This window comes from Lontra canadensis, unplaced genomic scaffold (genome assembly GCF_010015895.1).
Source record: "Lontra canadensis isolate GAN:19392208 unplaced genomic scaffold, GSC_riverotter_1.0 scaffold122, whole genome shotgun sequence".
NCBI classification, from domain to species: domain Eukaryota; kingdom Metazoa; phylum Chordata; class Mammalia; order Carnivora; family Mustelidae; genus Lontra; species Lontra canadensis.
Window position 1 is genome coordinate 2262969 of NW_022631116.1, and position 19056 is coordinate 2282024.

The window sequence follows — 19056 nt, forward strand, 5'->3', positions numbered from 1 at the left end:
ACTGAGCCACCCAAGCGCCCCTAGAGATATCTTGGGGAAAAAAAAAAAAAAAAAAAAAAAAGGTGAGGGGATGGGATAGATTGGTGAAGGGTTTTAAGCAGGCACTTTCTGTGATGAGCACTGGGTGTTGTATGTAAGTGATGAATCAGTGAATTCTACTCCAGAAACCAATATTGCGCTGTATGTTAACTGAGTAAAATTTAAATTAAAAAAAAAAAAGCTTAAAAAATTCAAAACTTCTGTTTTTATAAGACACCATAAGCAATGGGTAAAATAACAGTCTGAAAGACCCTGTTTACCACAATTATAATAGATTATTACTTTTTAGAATATATAAAGAGGTCCTACACTTTAATAGTAAGCATGGGCAAAGATGTGAATAGGTAATTCACAGTAAAAATAATGTTTAAAAAAAACATATAAAGGTGTCTAGAGAAGTCTTCCCCTTATCTATGGGGAGTACATCCCAAGACCCCCAAGTGGATGTCCGAAATGCAGATAATAATGAACCCTGCATACACTGTGTTTTTTCTTAAATGTATATACCTATGATAAAGTTTAATTTATAAATTAGGCACAGTAAGTGCTTAGCAATAATAATAAAATAGGAAAATTATAACTATATCCTGTAATAAAAATTATGTGAATGAGGGGCGCCTGTGTGGCTCAGTCAGTTAAGTGTCTGCCTTCGACTCGGGTCATGATCCCGGGATCGAGCCCTGTGCTGGGCTCCCCTCTCAGCAAGGAAACTGCTTCTCCCTCTCCCTCTGCCTCCTATTCCCCCTACTTGTGCTCTCTCTCTCTCTCTGTCAAATAAGTAAAATCTTTTAAAAAAAATTATGTGGGGGTGCCTGGGTGGCTCAGTCAGTTAAGCATCTGCCTTCGGCTCAGGTCATGAGTCAGGGTCCTGGGATCGAGCCCCGCATCAGGCTCCCTGGTCAGTTGGGAGCCAGCTTCTCCCTCTGTCTCTGCCTGCTGCTTTCCTTACTTGTGCTCACTTTCTGTCAAATAAATAAATAAAATCTAAAAAAAAAAAAAAGAACTCAAAAAGATTTAAAAAAAATAAAAAATTATGTGAATGTGGTCTCTTCCTCTGGCAGCGTGGTATGGTACTATACCCAGCCTTCTTGTGAGGATGGGAGGAGGTAGAATGCGTGTGTGATGGGATGAAGTGAGGTCAAGAAGTAGGTATTTTGATGGAGAATTAGGCTACTACTTATCTTCCATCTACACATCAGGAGGATCATCTGCTTCCAGACTGAGATTGACCAGAGGTAACGGAAATCAAGGGAAAGCAAAACCCCAGATAAGGGGAGGGGATTACTGTAATCCCACAAATTTAATCAAGGACGTGCAAATTTAAACAATAAAGTGTCGCTTTTGCCCTTCAAGGTATCCAAACTTGGAATGATTCATAATGCATTTTAACAAGGGGATGGAGGACGAGGAAGTCTTAGGTATATTGGTATTGGTATGGTTTTTTATTGTGGTAGAAAAAATAACACAAGGGCCGCCTGGGTGGCTCAGTGGGTTAAGCCTCTGCCTTCAGCTCAGGTCATGATCTCAGGGTCCTGGGATCGAGTCCTGCATCAGGCTCTCTGCTCAACAGGGAGCCTGCTTCCCCCTCTCTCTCTCTGCCGGCCTCTCTGCCTCCTTGTGATCTCTCTCCATCAAATAAATAAATAAAATCTTTTTAAAAAGTAAAGATAATAAAAAATAAATAACATAAAATGTACCGTTTTAATCCTTTTTAAGTGATATGTGTCAGTGACATCACGTACATTCACACTGTTGTATGACCGCCACTACGCTCATCTGCAGAACTTTTTCCTCTCCCCAAACTGAAATTTCCTACGCACTAAAAACTAATTCTTCTTTCCCTCCCCCCAAGCCCCTGGCAACCACCATTCCACTCTGCATCTATGAATTTGATGACTCTAGGTACTTCGGGTATTTGGGGAATCACACAATAGTTGCCCTTTTGTGAACAACTCATTTCCCCTAGCATAACGTCTCCAACTTTTATCCACGCTGTACCATGTGTCAGAATCTCCTCCCTTTTTAGGGCTGAATAATATTCTGTTACATGTGGCACAATCTTTCTGAAGGGCAATTTTGTAGTAATCATGGGTTTTAAAATGCCATTATTCTTTGATACAATCCCATTTTCACCACTACCACTAGGTATAGCCTGAAGAAATATTTGCACATGTGCCATAAAAGGCATTAAAAGGCACTGCAGCATTGTTTTAATAGTGAAAAATTAGGGGCACCTGGGTGGCTCAGCTGGTTAAGCGTCTGCCTTCAGCTCGGGTCATGATCCTAGGGTCCTGGCATCGAGCCCCGCATCGGGCTCCTTGCTCAGTGGGGAGTCTGCTTCTTCCTGTCCCTCTGCTGCTTTCTCGCTCTTTCTCTATCTCAAATAAACAAATAAACACCTTAAACAAAATTAATACTGGAACCCATCACCATCAGCAGTGGTTAGGGAGGCAGGGGAGAGGTCACGAGGGAAACGGGAAATAGAAAAACACTGTGTTAAACATCAAACCAGTTCTTCAGAGCTAAACTTCCTGGAACCTTTAACATGCTAGTGCACATTGTAAGTGTCTAGGAGGGAGACAATGACCTCCGGAGCTCTTGTGACCACAGCATCTTTTTCACAGTGGTTTGGAGGACAAAGTTTGGGAAACACTGAAACCAGAATTTTCTGAAGGTAAAAATATTCCTTAAGAGGAGTCCTGATAGGTGTTGGATGAACAGAGGAGTAGATACTAGAATAAATTATGCAGGTTGGGTGAGACCTACTGGCTAGAGAGTGCACTTTCCCATTCAACTTCTGAGGATGCCCCCCACCCCCGAAAACAGGAGGATAAGGATAGTGATGGGGTCAAGAAAGTGTGAAAAAAGAAGCAAACTCCACACTTATTTTTCTGTTAATATTGTTGCACTAAGTGCAAGATCCTTTCCCAAAAGTCCCCATTGGTCTAAAGCTTCCATTCAGAGTGGGCTGGGCCTGATTAAAGGGGAGTCATGGCTTGTCCCTACAGCTTCTTTGAGGAATGAGCAGAGTAGAATGAAAATGAAATGTGTTGAGGTTCAGTTAGTCCCATGAGATGTAGTTTCTAAAGGTCCTGGTGGATCCACAGAGAATGAAAGAGACTTGTGCGAGAAATTTACTCTATCCCCTTCGGGAGCACAGTTTGACTTCAGAATAACATCGCTGGTTCTTCAACAGGGGCTGTGTGTGAACAATGCTGTTGTGTTTGTAAACGACTTCAGTCTTCCCAGAAGCTGACAGGTGGCAGAGTTAAAAATACCTAGGAAGGAATTAAAATACATACCCCTTTACACTCCTGAAGCAGCCAATGTTAAACAGGGGTGCACCTTTTTGCATGCTTATGCCCGCATACATGTTATTCTCCAGAGCATTTTTCACTTACTTGAATGTTTTTCCATGTCAGTCCCTATCTCCTGCATTCTTTACTGCATTATTATAATGTAACCACTCTCCTTTCATGGGCAATTAGGTCATTTTCAATTTTGTTATTGCATTAAATAGCATTATAAGCACTAGGCAAGGTTTTGCATTGTTTGAAGCACTTTGACATGTAATCCTCCTAACTATTCTGAGATAGGTGTAATTAATAGTATTTTGTTAAAGATTTTTAAAAATTATTTATTTGACAGAGATCACAAGTAGGCGGAGAAGCAGGCAGAGAGAGAGAGAAGGAAGCAGGCTCCCCACTGAGCAGAGAGCCTGATGTGGGGCTTGATCCCAGGACCCTGGGATCATGACCTGAGCTGAAGGCAGAGGCTTTAACCCACTGAGCCACCCAGGCGCCCCATTTTTTTAAATCTTTTAAGTAATCTCTACCCCCAACATGAGGCTCGACCTCCCAACTCCCAAGATCAAGAGTTGCATGCTCTACTGACTGAACGAGCCAGGGGTCCCTCTTTTAGCACATCTTTGCACACAGGTATGAGCACTGTTTCAGAAGAAATGTATTAAAAGAAACCCTGCTTTTAATGGATTCGAAGTAGAGGACAAACATTTTCTTAAGGGGCCGGTGTGGTACTTTCACCACAGGCCGTGGCAGAACACAGGTCTCTCTCTTCCCACCGGCTCTTTGGCATCTAGACTAACAGTGCAATTGAGAACTGTATCTCTCGCAGCTAGATGAGGAACTAACTCTAGGAGGACAAAGAACATTAAGTTGACTAGGTGATAAAAATGAGTTATCTTGGATTCAGATACATGAACACATCTTTATCACCCCTCCCATCCCTTTCTAGAACATCCCCAAAGCAAAACCCCACTCCCAGTCACATCCCCGCCCCCCAGCATTGCCAGTGCCTTACCAGTGGTCAAGAGAAACGAACAGGAACCACACACTACAACTGGCCTCAATTTTGTTCTATGTAGAGCAAGGTTTGAGGCCACAAGTGATAAACTCATTTCCCAAACTCAATTGAGAGCACAGGTTGTTGAAGACCAACACACAGAGAGCATTTCTCTCGGTCACATTTGAAGTGGTGTGCAGAGAGGATTTGCTAAACAATGGATTCATAGGGAACCCCTACAGAAGAGACCCTGAGAAAATTAAACTGTGTAAGCTGTATCTTTTATTCTCGAGATCCACAAGACTGTGCAGAGCAGCCAACTGTCAAGACACTGAAGATTTGGGAGAAATAACACCACTGTTCAAGTCCTAATGCCCAAACCACGACTAGGTTTTTATTCAGTGAAATACTTTTATTCTCCAGGTTTTCTATCAAGGGTTTTATTAAGTGTAAAGGAAAGCCTGGGAAAGAATCAAGACTTATCTTTGAAACCCAGCTTCACTAGAAAAAGGCCTGTTCTTACTTTGCCGAATATTCAGCAAAACACCACCTTAAAAACACTAGTTTGAGGGGCGCCTGGGTGGCTCAGTGGGTAAAAGCCTCTGCCTTCAGCTCAGGTCATGATCTCAGGGTCCTGGGATGGAGCCCCACATTGGGCTCTCTGCTCGGCAGGGAGTCTGCTTCCTGTCTCTCTCTGCCTGCATCTCTGCCTACTTGTTATCTGTCAAATAAATAAAATCTTAAAAAAACAAAACAAAACAATAGTTTGAGGATATATGCCTAAAACATTGTCAATTTTGAGGTATCTAACAGGACTGGCAAAGACTATCTTGGCAGGACACTTGGATTTGAGTTCTTGGCTTGAACTAAGAAATAGGCATTGAGCAAGTCAACCATAAAATGTTGGCACTGGAGAGGATGTCACCTTCCAATATCGAAATCCTTCCCATCTGAAAGTGAATGTTGTTTCCTTAAATCTAAAATGAATTTTCCACCACCACCTCCAAAGGTTTAACGTAGCTGTTTTGCCCTTTTTAGCTCAAGCATTACCATTCTAGGGTGTTGAAATACTTACTGAAAACAGCCCACTAGTTTTTCCACAGTCCAGTTTAGAACGAAAACCTTGGTTCAGTACACCAACTTAGTATTTCATACTCAAACTTAAGTAAATTTCTAGGACAGAAATTAAGAAACTACAGCTAAAACAGAGTTCCCAAAATTATGCAGCAAGCCAGCCACTGTTGGGTATACCTACAGACTGAGGCCTGTTTCTTGGCATAATGTACAGCTTTGTCCTCACACACCTCTGGGTGATTTAAGAGGTTCTTACTCCCGTGGCTGCCTGGGTGGTTCAGTCAGGTGAGTCTTTGGCTTGGGTCATGATGTCAGAGCGCTGGGATTGGGTCCCATGACAGGACTCCTCAGCAGGAAGCCTACTTCTCATTCTGCTTCTCTCCCTGCTCTGCTGTTCTATCTTTAAGTTCTTGTTCTTACTCCTAACAGCACACTTGAAATCACATTTTTGCCCCAGAAGTTATTTTCCTACTAGTGTCAATTTGGGAAAACCCAATAGGTCTTCCAACTTCTCCCCACTACATTGCACTCCCTTCAACTCCCAATTTTGTCCCAAGCTGAAAACCACTTTTGCTCTTTACTGAAGTTCCACAACAGGGCATTGTGAATGCAGAGAGAACTTAAGCTATCGTTAACAATAAAGGGTACCCTCCCATCCAGATAAGGTTCTTACTCCATTTTATTGGAAACATGTTTATGGATGTGTAAGAACTGCTTGCATCTGGCTAACTCTATGGTGAAGATTTTTGTCAAGTCTCAGCTCATTTGCTGTTACTTTACTGATTCTCCTTAAAAAAAATGTGAAGTTACCATTAAGGACCAGAGGCACCTAGCAGTTGGCAGAACATGCCATTTGATCTCAACAGCTTTGAGAGTTCAAACCCCATGTTAGGCGGAGCTTACTTTTAGGAACCACCTTCATTTGTTGCGTCAACAAGTTGCCTTGGATCAGGTCATTCCTCAAACCTGAGTTCTTCCAAATCTGTTGACGAGGACTCCACTTGGTTTGAAGTTCATGTACTGCAGAGAAATTAGGGTTTCATAACCTATGGTCAGAACCTGAATGGAAGGCACTTGACAGCCAACATGAGCAGTCAACCAGTAATCAAAATACTCGAGGACACAACTTAGCAGCCTCAACCAAATTTCATTTCTCTATAATGCTTCATTAGCTTTACCACTATTTAAGAGGAAGATAGTAATCAAGTTTGCTTCCCCTCATCAAGCCTCCATATTCAGCAACTTTTAATTGTGCAATACTTAAGAAATGGTTCCCCCTTACATCAAGATCATTCAGACAGACCTTGAATGAAGGACAAATTCCCCTAGCACACCCTTTTCTCAACCAAAATGACTTAGTGCTGATGAAACGGACTTTTTGAATGCCAAGTCCCTTCTTTGAACATGGTTTTAATCAGGTAATAGTCCCCACACCACTACATAATTTCACGACAGACACCAGGTATGCTACCATGCAACAAAACTTTTATTAACATTTTGAACAGCTATTGAGGAAACCAGTGACTCAGTTATTACTGAAACTGGTAATTTCTAAACTTAAATTGGGGCAAAATGGCTATAGTGCAGAGCAATGCCATCACTGGGCACTATGAATTCAAAACTGAAGAATTAACAGCCACCCCTCAGACGGAGAACCAGATGGAGAGTTGACTCTTTCTGGATGTTGTAATCAGAAAGAGTGCGGCCATCTTCTAGCTGCTTGCCGGCAAAGATAAGCCTCTGCTGGTCAGGGGGGATGCCTTCTTTGTCTTGGATCTTGGCCTTCACATTTTCGATGGTGTCACTGGGCTCCACCTCCAGGGTGATGGTCTTGCCGGTCAGGGTCTTCACGAAGATCTGCATGCCACCTCTCAGGCGCAGGACCAGGTGCAGGGTAGACTCTTTCTGGATGTTGTAATCAGAAAGAGTGCGGCCATCTTCCAGCTGCTTGCCGGCAAAGATAAGCCTCTGCTGGTCAGGGGGGATGCCCTCCTTATCTTGGATCTTGGCCTTCACATTCTCGATGGTGTCACTGGGCTCCACCTCCAGGGTGATGGTCTTGCCGGTCAGGGTCTTCACGAAGATCTGCATTTTGACCTAGATTTTAAGAAAAAAAAACTGTCAGCGTTACCATCTCAAGATCCTTGTATTAGCGGGGTGCCTGGGTGACCCAATGGGTTAAGTGCCTTCACTCAAGACACCCGCTTAGGTCATCAGAGTCGTGGGAGAGAGCCCCAGGAGTCAGGATCTGCGCTAAACATGGAGCCTGATTGGAATTCTGCCCCCTCCTCCGCCCCGCCTCTTAAAGTAAATAAATCTTAAAAATCTTTGTATTACCCACACTTATAACCCATTCTCTAAAGGGAACAACTTCATCCTCCAAAGTGCTTTAACCACGTTAACATCGCTCACAACTCCCCCCTTTAGTATTCCTGAATCAGCCGCTGAATGCAAAATTTAATCAAGGCTTCAACTTAAACGGAAAAAAGAAAACAAGGAAAAAAAAACCCCAAAGGTTAATATCCAGAACCGTAATTACTGTAGTCTTTTAAATCGTCTTCCCCCGCACCCTCTGAATTTCCCCAAAACCTGAAGATACATAGAATTTAAAAACAAAACAAAACCCGAATCTCGGTAAATAAAAATTACCGTCTGAAGAAAAAAGTGAGGTGGGACCCTTTCACCGCGCTGGGATTCAAAACTCAAGACAGTTCTAGAAAGCATACTAGACTACCTCTTTTCCTCCTTCCCCCCCTGAAGCAGACGCGATGGAATCTCCATTGGTTAAGTGTCGGTTGGTGTCTGTCGGCGCGCGCGCGCCAACCGCCCCCGCTCCCTCCACGTAAACAAGGCCCACTCTTCCGGAAAGGCCCGGCGCCGCAGCGCCGCGTCACGTCGCCCTCCCCTCCCCCAACCCCTTTCCCTGAGGCGCCCCCCCACCTCCCAATCCGTCAGCCTGGTCTCACTTAGACCCCCTCTCCACTCCTCCTAGGTCTCGAAAGCTGCCGGCCAGTACCTGTTAGCGAGTGGAAGGACACTGAACGCAATCTCGTCGAGTCACTCAAACACCAAGACACCCACACCCGACAATGCCAGCCGCTCCTGAACGGTGGCGGCTCCGCGGGGCTGAAATTTATGCAGCGTCTGTTGCGTCACTCATCACTGCCTACGTAGCCGCCGTGTCCGTACGCGGCTGAAAGTAGTTCGCGCGGCCCCACCTCCCGCGGCCCGATTAGGCCCTTCCACTGAGCCCCAAGTTCCTCAGAGCCGAAGGAAAAACCCTGAAAAATCAGCTCTCCTCTCTTCCAGGCGACGCTTCTCCTCCCTTAGGAAAAAGTAGGAAAATTATCTGGCGGATGGATTTGAGTTAAGGGGACCTTCCTCGAAAGCTCTCGAAACTTCCTTGCAGCGCCGGCAGTGATTGGTGAAGCGTGTGAAGGCGAGGCCGGCGCTGATTGGTGGGACACGCGGCGGCTCGGTTGTTGCTGGGCTCCAAGCTGGGGTGGGTTACCGCCGACGTTGCTAAGTAACTCAGTGCGCGTGCGCCACAGAGGCGCGCCATTGAGAGAGAGGGGTACTTCCGGCCGGTGGGGGGGAGGGGTAGTTTGCTCTCGCCTCCGAAGTCCCAAATCCCCCTAAGTCTTGGGTTTTTCCCGCGTTAGGTAGGGGGAAAGGGTCTTCCGCAGCGACTTTCCTGGGCGGGCCACCCCGATTCGGGTTCGGAGGCGCTCAGGAGCGGCGCGGCCCGCCGCTGTGTTTTGTCAGTGTCTGCAGCGGAAGCACACTTCCCCACCCCCATCTTAACGGGAGCCCGTAGGGCTGGTTTCATTTTCGCCCTTGGTTATAGCAGGATGAAGGAGGTTTAATGCCACTCTTTTTAGAGTCAGAATGCTTTTGTCCTTCTCAATTCCCGAGGAGAATCCGTACGCTAGACTCTGGGGTCGGGACATGTGGGGTGGGTGGCAGGCCTCCCCCCCCCCCCGCCCCGCCCCCACCAAGGAGGCCCAGAGAGACTCGGCTAGGGCTCCCGGTGACCACGACGGTGGGCAGAAACCTGCAGTCTCTTTCACCTCCTTGCTGTTTCCCCGAACTCTGGTTGGGGGAAAAGACCTGCGGATCGGGAAGCCGAAAACCCGCTTTGGGAGACGAGGAATTCGTGTACAAGAAAATAGTGTTTCTCCTCCAAACGTGTGACCCTATAAGGTGGCATTTCTCAGCTACGACCCCTCTAGCTGGTTTCCCTACGCTGTGGGTGTGGCCCCATGTCCCGCAAGGAGATAACCCGAGGAACGCCACTAAGGCAGGGGCGTTGGGCTCTGGGGGACACGTGGCCCAGAGTCTGAGTCATGGAGCCGGGGGTGGAAATAAACAAGCAGAGGGCTGTTTGTGGCGTAATAACCAACCTCCCTAAGTGAGGAGTAGTGTGCAGATGAGCACGTTAATGCAAATCAGCGGCATACCCCTCAGAAAAGGTCGTCAGTCATTGAAATACAGCATTTTTAAAAAAATATTTTATTTGACAGACAGAGATCACAAGCAGGCAGAGAGGCAGGCAGAGAGAGAAGGGGAAGCAGGCTCCCCGCGAAGCAGAGAGTCCGATGATGTGGGGGCTCGATCCCAGGACTCTGGGATCATGACCTAAGTCAAAGGCAGAGGTTTTAACCCATTGAGCCACCCAGGTGCCCCTGAAATACAGCATTTCTAAGCGTCCTTTTCCAAAACGGTGTCCGTGAGTTAACAGGATAGACAGGTAAATGATGAGTTTAACAACAGTTTAAGTTGAATGAACTAAAATTGGGTAAGGTCTGTTTACTAGAATAACATAAATATAAGTTTCTTTAATTTTGCACTTGGAGGTCGCTGATGAAAGGCTTCTTTGTCACAAAGTGTGATTTTTAAATTTTTTTATTTGTTTTTTGTTAAACTTAGAATGAGTCTGAGTTTGTGTCACGAACTGGCAGCTTCTGAGTCATGGAGTTTGGGTGGTAGAATAATCTAGAATGGAGAGCTCCTGACGGATAGGATGACTTCATTTGGAGGTTCTAGCAATTGCCAGAACCAAGTTAGTCATACAGCTTCCTGGTTTAATGTTTTCCCAAAGTGGGGCATTTGGTAACCTCAACAAAGCAAAATGTTTTCAGAAGGAAGACAAGTGCTGTACTTGTAAAACAAGGTGAATTTTTTATGGTCTGTTTTTAAGTGAACATTTTAGTCATAATGTCATTTCCGGCAGTATATTGTAAAAGATGATTTGTAAACAAATTAGAGAACAGAATTATAAAATCCCAAAGACCAGGAATTTGATAATTTAGCACAATACTTGGCATTGTGTTCAATACATGTGTAGTAAATGTAATGCAGTTTTACCTTTGTTCATTTGGGGGGGAACACCCCAATTTAGTGACAGCCTCAGGCACCAAAATACAAAGCAAAAAAACAGAGTTAATTTTCCATAGACAAAATATTTTTTGCGTAGGCAATTCCTTTGGAAAAAAACAAAGATTCTAAGTAATTTCACTTGGCTAGATGTCTTTTAATAAAAATCTGTGCGAAAACTGTGCTTCCAATGATAAATTCACAGTTGTTTTCTTGACATTATCATCTGATATTTAAAATACAGAGTTAATAAGTGGTTTGTCATTTCCTCGTTTTGCTGTTTATTTCAATAGAATTATGAAACTCCTGATTCATTACCAGCAAGTTAGAAACTTTGATACTGAATGTCCAAATGAACACAGGGAGAAAGTCTGTATTGTCTTTACATTTGGGCCTTAAAATTATGAAATCTGTCCAATAAAACATAGCTACTTTAAAATGTTTACATTGGGACGTCTGGGTGGCTCAGCGGGTTAAAAGCCTCTGCCTGGGCGCCTGGGTGGCTCAGTGGGTTAAGCCGCTGCCTTCGGCTCAGGTCATGATCTCAGGGTCCTGGGATCGAGTCCCGCATCGGGCTCTCTGCTCAGCAGGGAGCCTGCTTCCCTCTCTCTCTCTCTCTCTCTCTCTGCCTGCCTCTCTGTCTACTTGTGATATCTCTCTGTCGAATAAATAAATAAAATCTTAAAAAAAAAAAAAAAAAAAAAGCCTCTGCCTTTGGCTCAGGTCATGGGCTCAGGGTCCTGGGATTGAGCCCCGCCTGCTTTCTCCTGTCTGCCTCTCTGCTACTTGTGATCTCTGTCAACTAATAAATAAAAATATTTTTTAAAAATGTTTACTATGGAATATTACATAAGTGGAAGTTGGAGATAATAACTATAACCAAACACATAACCAACACCCAACTTTATTAAATCCGAACATTTTGTTATTTGCTTTAGCTTTTTTTTTTCCCCCGGCAAAAAACCCAGCATACTATAAAACTTATCCTCTTTCCAGTTTTAAGTGTACAGTTAAGTAGTATTAATTATATTTCACATTACTGTGACTTGTAGATTTCTAGAATTTCTTCAACTTTTAAAAAAATATTTTATTCATTGACAGAGAGAGAGCACAAGCAGGGGAAGCAGCAGAGGGAGAGGGAGAAGCAGGCTCTTCTGTTAAGCAGGGAACCCAATGCGAGGCATGATCGCTGGATCAGGACCTGAGCAGAAAGCAGACGCTCAACTCACTGAGCCACCCAGGGGCCCCTAGAATTTTTTCATCTTGCGAAGCTGAAACCCTGTACCCACTTAACAACTACTCTCCATTTCTCCCCGCCCCCAGGCCCTGGTAACCACTCTTCTACCTTCTGTTTCTATGATTCTAACCACTTTAAATACCTTATCAAAGTGGATTCCTATAGTATTTGTTTTTACTGGCTTATTTCATTTAGTATAATGTCTTCAGGGTTCATCCATACATGTGACAAATTTCTTTTTTTTTTAAGGCTAATAGTCCATTGAATGTATATACCACATTGTGTGTATCTACTTATCTGTCTGTAGATATTTGGGTCTCTTCCACCTCTTGGCTATTGTGAAAAATGTTGCAATGAATATGGGTGTGCAAATATCTCTCTGAGATCCTGCTTTCAATTCTTTTGGATATATACTCAGAAGTGGGATTGCTGGATTACATGGTAATTCTTTTTTTAAGTTTTTATGGCAATTCTGTTTTTAAGTTTTCCATAATGGTTGCACCATTTTACATAACCACAAACCATGTACTAGGGTTCCAATTTCTCCACATCCTACCAATACTTGTTACTAATGGGTGTGAGGTGATATCTTACTGTGGTTTTGATTTGCATTTCCCTACTGATTTATTATTTTTATTTTTAAAAATATTTATTTATTTGAGAGAGAGTGAGAGAGAGCACAAGAGTGGGGGAGGGTCAGAGGGAGAAGAGAAGCAGATGCTTCTCTGAGCAGGGAATCGACATGGGGCTCAATCCCAGGACCCCAAGATCATGACCTGAGCTGAAGGCAGATGCTTAACAACTGAGCCAGCCAGGCACCCCTCAATGACATTTTATTTTTATTTTATTTTTATTTTTTTAAAGATTTTATTTATTTATTTGACAGGCAGAGATCACAAGCAGGCAGAGAGGCAGGCAGAGAAAGAGGAGGAAACAGGCTCTCCGCGGAGCAGAGAGCCCGATTCGTGGCTCGATCGCTGGACCCTGGGATCATGACCTGAGCCGAAGGCAGAGGCTTTAACCCACTGAGCCACCCAGGCACCCCCCTCAATGACATTTTAAACTTTTCTTCATTGTGTCTAATAAGTGAAACTTATTTACTGTCAAGTCAAAGAACAATAGCTAGACAAAAGATGGAGATGGTTTTATAAGTTGATGTGTTGTTTTTGTGAGCTGTGAGAACACTTCAACACACATTAGATTTATTGTGGGAGCCGTCTTGGAAGCAGCCCTTTGCCCCATTTTTGGTCGGTTAGTACATCTTCTAATATATAATACAATCTCTGAAATATAATGGAATTACCCTACCTCACATTTGAAAATGCAGCAAATATGCATGTGAAGTTAGCCTTTATATTAGTCAGTTCTCATAGGTATATATTTACTACAACAGATTTATATTCCATTATAATAATTTTCTCCAAGGAACTATTTCTGGGCGCTGTACACTCTTGATTCGTGAGCCAAGAAAAAAAAACACTGGGTCTGCTAGTCCATTCATCCATCCAGCAGACATTTGTTCAGCAATTTCTGGGTGTAGGAGACATTGGGATTGCTGACTGGGACAGGACCTGGGCTCCACCCAAGAAAGTTCTAGTCTCAGTGCCAGTAAGGGGGCTGTTGTGAGGACTTAGTGTCTACCTCAGAGAGTTGCAGGGTGCAGTAAGTTCATGCATGTCAAGAGTTGAGAAGCCTGGCACATAGGGAGAGCTTCATGAGTGTTAGCCACTGTTCTCAATCTTGAAAGGCAAAAGGTCTTCATGGTTAACATACAAACTGTACTGTCTGGGTTGGAATCCTGACTGCTGTTTCCTCATTGTGTAACTGGGGATGAATGATGTCACTTCTCTGGGCCTCTGTTTCTTCATCTGTATCGTAGAGTCAGTAATAATTTCTTGCTCATCGATGTTTTGAGGATTATAAATGGACCTGCCTCATAAAGTGGAGTATACAGGTAAAGTGCTTGGAATAGTGCCTGCTGTACAGAAAGCACTCAGGAAATACTAGCTATATAAAAAAAAAAAAAATGGGAAGTACATACAGACTTCTACGAAGGCCCAGAGGAGGAAGGAGCAGTCTGGTGCCTGGAAGAGGGTAGGAGAGGAATCCAAAGGTTTTGTTGGAGGTATTATTTAGAAACCCAAACACCAGGAGTAGGATCATCAGGAGGGAGCAGGTGCAAAATGAGAAGGCATGGCACATTGAAGAAAGAGTGGGGTAGCTGTGCATGTCTGGGATTTAGGGTGCCTGCATGTGGGTCTGTGGTTTGGGAAATGAGGCTCGAGAAGCAGGCAGAGCTCAACTGTCCAGCAACGACTGTCCCTTCCGCCATACTGGCCATCCAAGCTTTCTCCCACTTCTGGACCTTTGTACTTGATGTTTCCCTGGCCGAGAGCCTTTCCCATGGCCATTTCTTTGTCATAATTCAAGCACTATAAATGTCACCTCCTCGGGGCACCTGGGTGGCTCAGTGGGTTAAAGCCTCTGCCTTTGGCTTGGGTCGTGATCCCTGGGTCCTGGGATTGAGCTCCACATCGGGCTCTCTGTTCAGCGGGGAGCCTGCTTCCTCCTCCCTCTCTCTCTATCTCTCTGCCTACTTGTGATCTCTGTCTGTCAAATAAATAAAAATCTTTAAATAAAAAAGAATAAATGTCACCTCCTCAAAGGGGCCACCTCTGCCATCCACCCCTGCTCTCAGAACTCAGTCACAGCACCCTGGTTACTTAATAACAATTTCATGTTTACCCAGTTTATAATCATATTGTGCACACTTTTAAAAAAATCTCTGTTTGTCTCCCTGCTAGAATATAAATTCCATGAGGGTACAGGCCACATCTCTCCAGTTTGTCATCATGCTTCCAAACTTAGCCAGCTAGCATAGAGCCTGATACATAATCAGTGCTCAGTAAATATTTGTTGAAAGAATGAGTGACTAATGAGTTGCCCCATCATGCCAAGGACTTTAGATCCTTTGGGTAGGTGTTTTGTGTGGGAATGACATGATCAGATTTCTGCTGTAGAATGATAGTCTGGTGACATCATAGCAGGTGAACAGAAGGGAGATGAGCTCAGAGACCAGGACTCCGGAGATGGTGGCAGCTGTCTGAGCAGGAAATGATGAACATCTGTAAGTAAGTAGACCAAGTCAACAAAATCCAGCATCCCTAAAGAAAACAGGAAGAAGTGGGGTGCCTGGGTGGCTCAGTGGGTTAAAGCCTCTGCCTTCAGCTCAGGTCATGGTCCCAGGGTCCTGGGATTGAGCCCCACATCAGACTCTCTGCTCAGCAGGGAGCCTGCTTCCTCCTCTCTCTCTCTGCCTGCCTCTCTGCCTACTTGTGATCTCTATCTGTCAAATAAATAAATAAAATCTTAAAAAAGAAACAGAAAGAAGTAAGTGGTAAAATCAAATTAAAAACTGGACATTAGTTAGTTGTACTTGATCCTTATTTCAGAAAAGAACCGAGATGACTGACTTAAATGTACATGACAACATTAAAAGATAAGAGAATGTGGGAACTTACAACAAAAGAAGAAAGAAGAGAAAATTAAATTAGTGAGATGAGTTTAGAACATGCTGGCATTAAAGTCTGTCCTTTTGCTAGAGGTGGGCCACAGGTTTTGTTTTGCTGTAGTTGTTTTTCCAGACAGTTTCCCCCCCCCCCAGACAGTATGGAGAGAGACAATTACGTAAATTCATCTGATTAGAAAAACTGTAGTATAGCCATACAATGGACTACTACTCAGAAATAAAAAGAAATGAACCATGTAGACACATAAGAACATGGACGAATCTCAAGTGATAATTCTGGAAAATGCAAACTAATCTATCAAGAGGAAAAGCAGATCAATGGTCACTTTGGGATGGAGGCAGGAAGAAGGAGTGAGGTGGGATGGATTATGAAAGGCAGGAGAAACTCTGGGAGGGTGAGGGAAATGTTTACTATCTTGATTTTGGTGCTTGTCTCATGGGTATAAGCATATATCCAAACTTACCGATTTATATAATTTAAATATGTGCAATTTATCGTGCACCATTTATTCATCAGTAAAGCTATAACAAAATTAAATTAAGCAAACATCTGGCAGAGCAAATCCCTGAGATAGCTCAGGTAAATCCTTAAAGAGCACAAAGATGTCTCAGGAAGTGAAAGGACACTGATTCCAGCAATTATAAAAAGATTAAAAATGGTTCTTAAAAGATAAATGTTACAGGGATGCCTGGGTGGTTCAGCCGTTAAGCATCTGCCTTTGGCTCAGGTCCTGATCCCAGGGTTCTGGGATGGAGCCCGTGTTTGGCTCCCTGCTGGGCGGGAAGCCTGCTTTCTCCCTCTCCCACTCCCCCTGCTTGTGTTCCCTCTCTCACTGTGTCTCTCTCTGTCAAATAAATAAAATCTTTAAAAAAAAAGAAGAAGAAAAATGTTACAGCCTCTTTTATAAAATACAAAGATGTATTTATCAGTTTGAGACTTACTATGTTAATGTTTCAGACATTAGTGTCACCCAAATAGATCTTCTCTCTTTGAATTTATTTGATGCCAAAAGGAAGGTAAAGAACAGGTTCCTTAATTACTGTGGAATTAAAAACTGCCCTTTGAGGGGTGCCTGGGTGGCTCAGTGGGTTAAAGCCTCTGCCTTCGGCTCAGGTCATGATTCCAGGGTCCTGGGATCGAGTCCCACTTCGGGCTCTCTCTGCTCAGCAGGGAGCCTGCTTCCTCCTCTCTCTCTCTCTCTCTGCCTGCCTCTCTGCCTACTTGTGATCTCTGTCTGTCAAATAAATAAATAAAATCTTTAAAAAAACAACAACAACTGCCCTTTGAATCCAAACAGATCTGTTGTCAGAGGACACATCAGAAGACATGAATAGTAACAAGCGTACGATGACCAGTGACCAAGGGTCACCCTAAGTAACGAATGCCTGATCAGGACGTGCTCCTTTCTATGTTTTCTTAATCCTGTGAGACGTGTAAGATACGCTCCCTTGCTGTGCCATGTGTGTCTTGAGAGGGAGAACCGTCCATATGCAGATTTAATGATCACTGTGGTGTTTTCTGGAGCCTCTTATTTATACCTCTAGAAAAGGGTATAGATAGCAGATTTTTAAAAATGGCTAATCAAAATCAAAGTAGTTTACACATTTCTGAGGTGGAAAACGTATGTGTGTTGCTTCATCTTAGAGCACACACAACTGGTTACTGTTGAGTGAAAGGATTATAATTTTGTTGATAGTTGTGCCAGGCCCTATGTTTATCATTGTATGCCCTAATCTTACCAACAAAATAACTTCCCAAAGTAAATACGGTGATTGTGCCTGTTTTTACATACTCCTGGGGAAAAAAACAGGTAAGTGGCCTCTAGTCACATTGCTAGGAGTGGCAGAAGTGAGATTTCAACCCAGGTTTGCCAGAGTCTAGAGCCTCTGAATCTCTGTGCTGATGGTCTCCACAGGTCCTTTATGGTTACTAGATAAAGGCTACAGATTCAGTGCTAAGTTTCCTATGTGGCCAAAGCAAAGAGGAAAACATGATTAGGCATATGTCACACTGTCCCTAAGATACAGACAGATTGATTTGTTCAAGAGAAACAGAACTTGTTCTTAGACAAATGTCTAATATAGGTGTAATCTGTGGCGAATGGATAATGCTCTCTCTTGCATCCCTCCGGGGGAGAGAATCCAGAATTCTGCTGCCCTAAGACGGAGAAGTTCTGGGGTTCTGTCTAATGTGGAGCATGTTGACTAAAGTCAACAATACTCTATTGTACACTTAAAAGTTGCTGAGAGTAAATCTGAAATCATCTTGATCATCGTAAGTCATCACATTGTATACCTTAAACTCACGCAATATTATTTGTTGATTATATCACAGCTGGAAAGAAAAAAAGAATTTTACTACAGTGATTACCTGTGCTGGTCCTTGATGGAGAGACTCGAGTCTCGCTGATCTGGGAGGGTCCAACCCAGTTGGTCCAAGATCTCAGATGGTGTGGCTTGGAACAAAGAAAACATTATATTTGGATGGAGCTGGGCCATATATGCCCTGTGATCGATCCACTGTCAATGCTTTGTCAAAAGCAGTCTTTGTAAGGATGGGACCGCAAAGAATTGCTCCAGAAACAATCCAAATTTCCTCATAGTTAAGGTTGTCTTTGATCATAACCCCACAGATATTCACCCAACCAGTTATCTGTGACCCCAGCACACAGCACAGTTAAACAACTTGTGTCTTTCCTCAAGTAGCTGTAAATGACTCCAACACCATATGAGAAACACTGTAGTAGAGGAGCTTATAAGAAATGGGGGTGACATAAAGGACATACCAGCCACAGCTAGTAGGAGTAGGAAAGTTTTCCTTGGGCAGACCCTTGAGTTGGATTCACCAGGATGTCAAGGTCAAGTTCAAACCTCCTAGATCAGACACACAGCCCCAGTGCAGGCTGATATCCCTATAGGTAGCCATAGGCTTTGAGGGCTCATTGTTTATTGGGAGGCGTCTACGATCTCACCGTTTTTGGACTCCCTAGCCATATTGGAGATTTTTTTTTTAAGGTTTTATTTATTTGACAGATAGAGATCACAACTAGGCAGAGAGGCAGGCAAAGAGAGAGAAGGAAGCAGGCTCCCTGCCAAGCAGAGAGCCCGATGTGGGACTCGATCCCAGGACCCTGAGATCATGACCCGAACTGAAGGCAGAGGCCCAACCCACTGAGCCACTCAGGCGCCCGGAGATGGTTTTTCTGATGCCTCTTCTGCATTCAGGCCTCCCAGCCCCAAGTCAAGGACAGTAAAATCAGAGTGGGCATGGTCCTTTGTTGGAGAATCCAGGAATTCCAATTACATCACTCACGGCCGGTCACTCCTCTGCTTCCTATTACACCTACAGTAAACTTGATTCCTTACCATGGCCTACAGGCCCAGCACGGTCAATGCATACATACCTCCCTCTCCATTTCAATCACCTCCGCATCCCCTTCAGTCCCATTAATCCTGCCATGACAACCTTCCTTCCATCTGGCAGACCAGCCAAGTTCAT

At 43.9% G+C, this 19056-nt stretch overlaps 1 protein-coding gene across 2 annotated transcripts; it reads right to left on the reverse strand.

Annotated features, from left to right (window-relative positions):
• Positions 1-6878: 6878 nt before the first annotated feature.
• UBB (ubiquitin B) lies at positions 6879-8546 on the reverse strand. Of its 2 annotated transcripts, none has more exons than XM_032841294.1 (2): positions 8432-8546; positions 6879-7512 (listed from the first exon to the last, which is right to left on the reverse strand). In XM_032841294.1, exon 2 carries the CDS (start codon positions 7504-7506, stop codon positions 7045-7047), a length of 462 nt encoding a protein of 153 aa, XP_032697185.1. In that variant the 5' UTR covers positions 7507-7512; positions 8432-8546; the 3' UTR covers positions 6879-7044. The 2 variants fall into 2 exon arrangements, with proteins under 2 accessions (XP_032697185.1, XP_032697184.1); XM_032841293.1 differs by lacking the exon at positions 8432-8546 and adding an exon at positions 8065-8141.
• Positions 8547-19056: the final 10510 nt, after the last annotated feature.

Bases quoted from the DNA above. Each gene is read 5' to 3' on its own strand.
- UBB (XM_032841293.1), bottom strand. From the start codon at position 8,139: ATGCTTTCTAGAACTGTCTTGAGTTTTGAATCCCAGCGCGGTGAAAGG. The intron at 7,513-8,064 runs GTAATTTTTATT...CTTAAAATCTAG, and splicing joins CTCACTTTTTTCTTCAGACG to GTCAAAATGCAGATCTTCGT.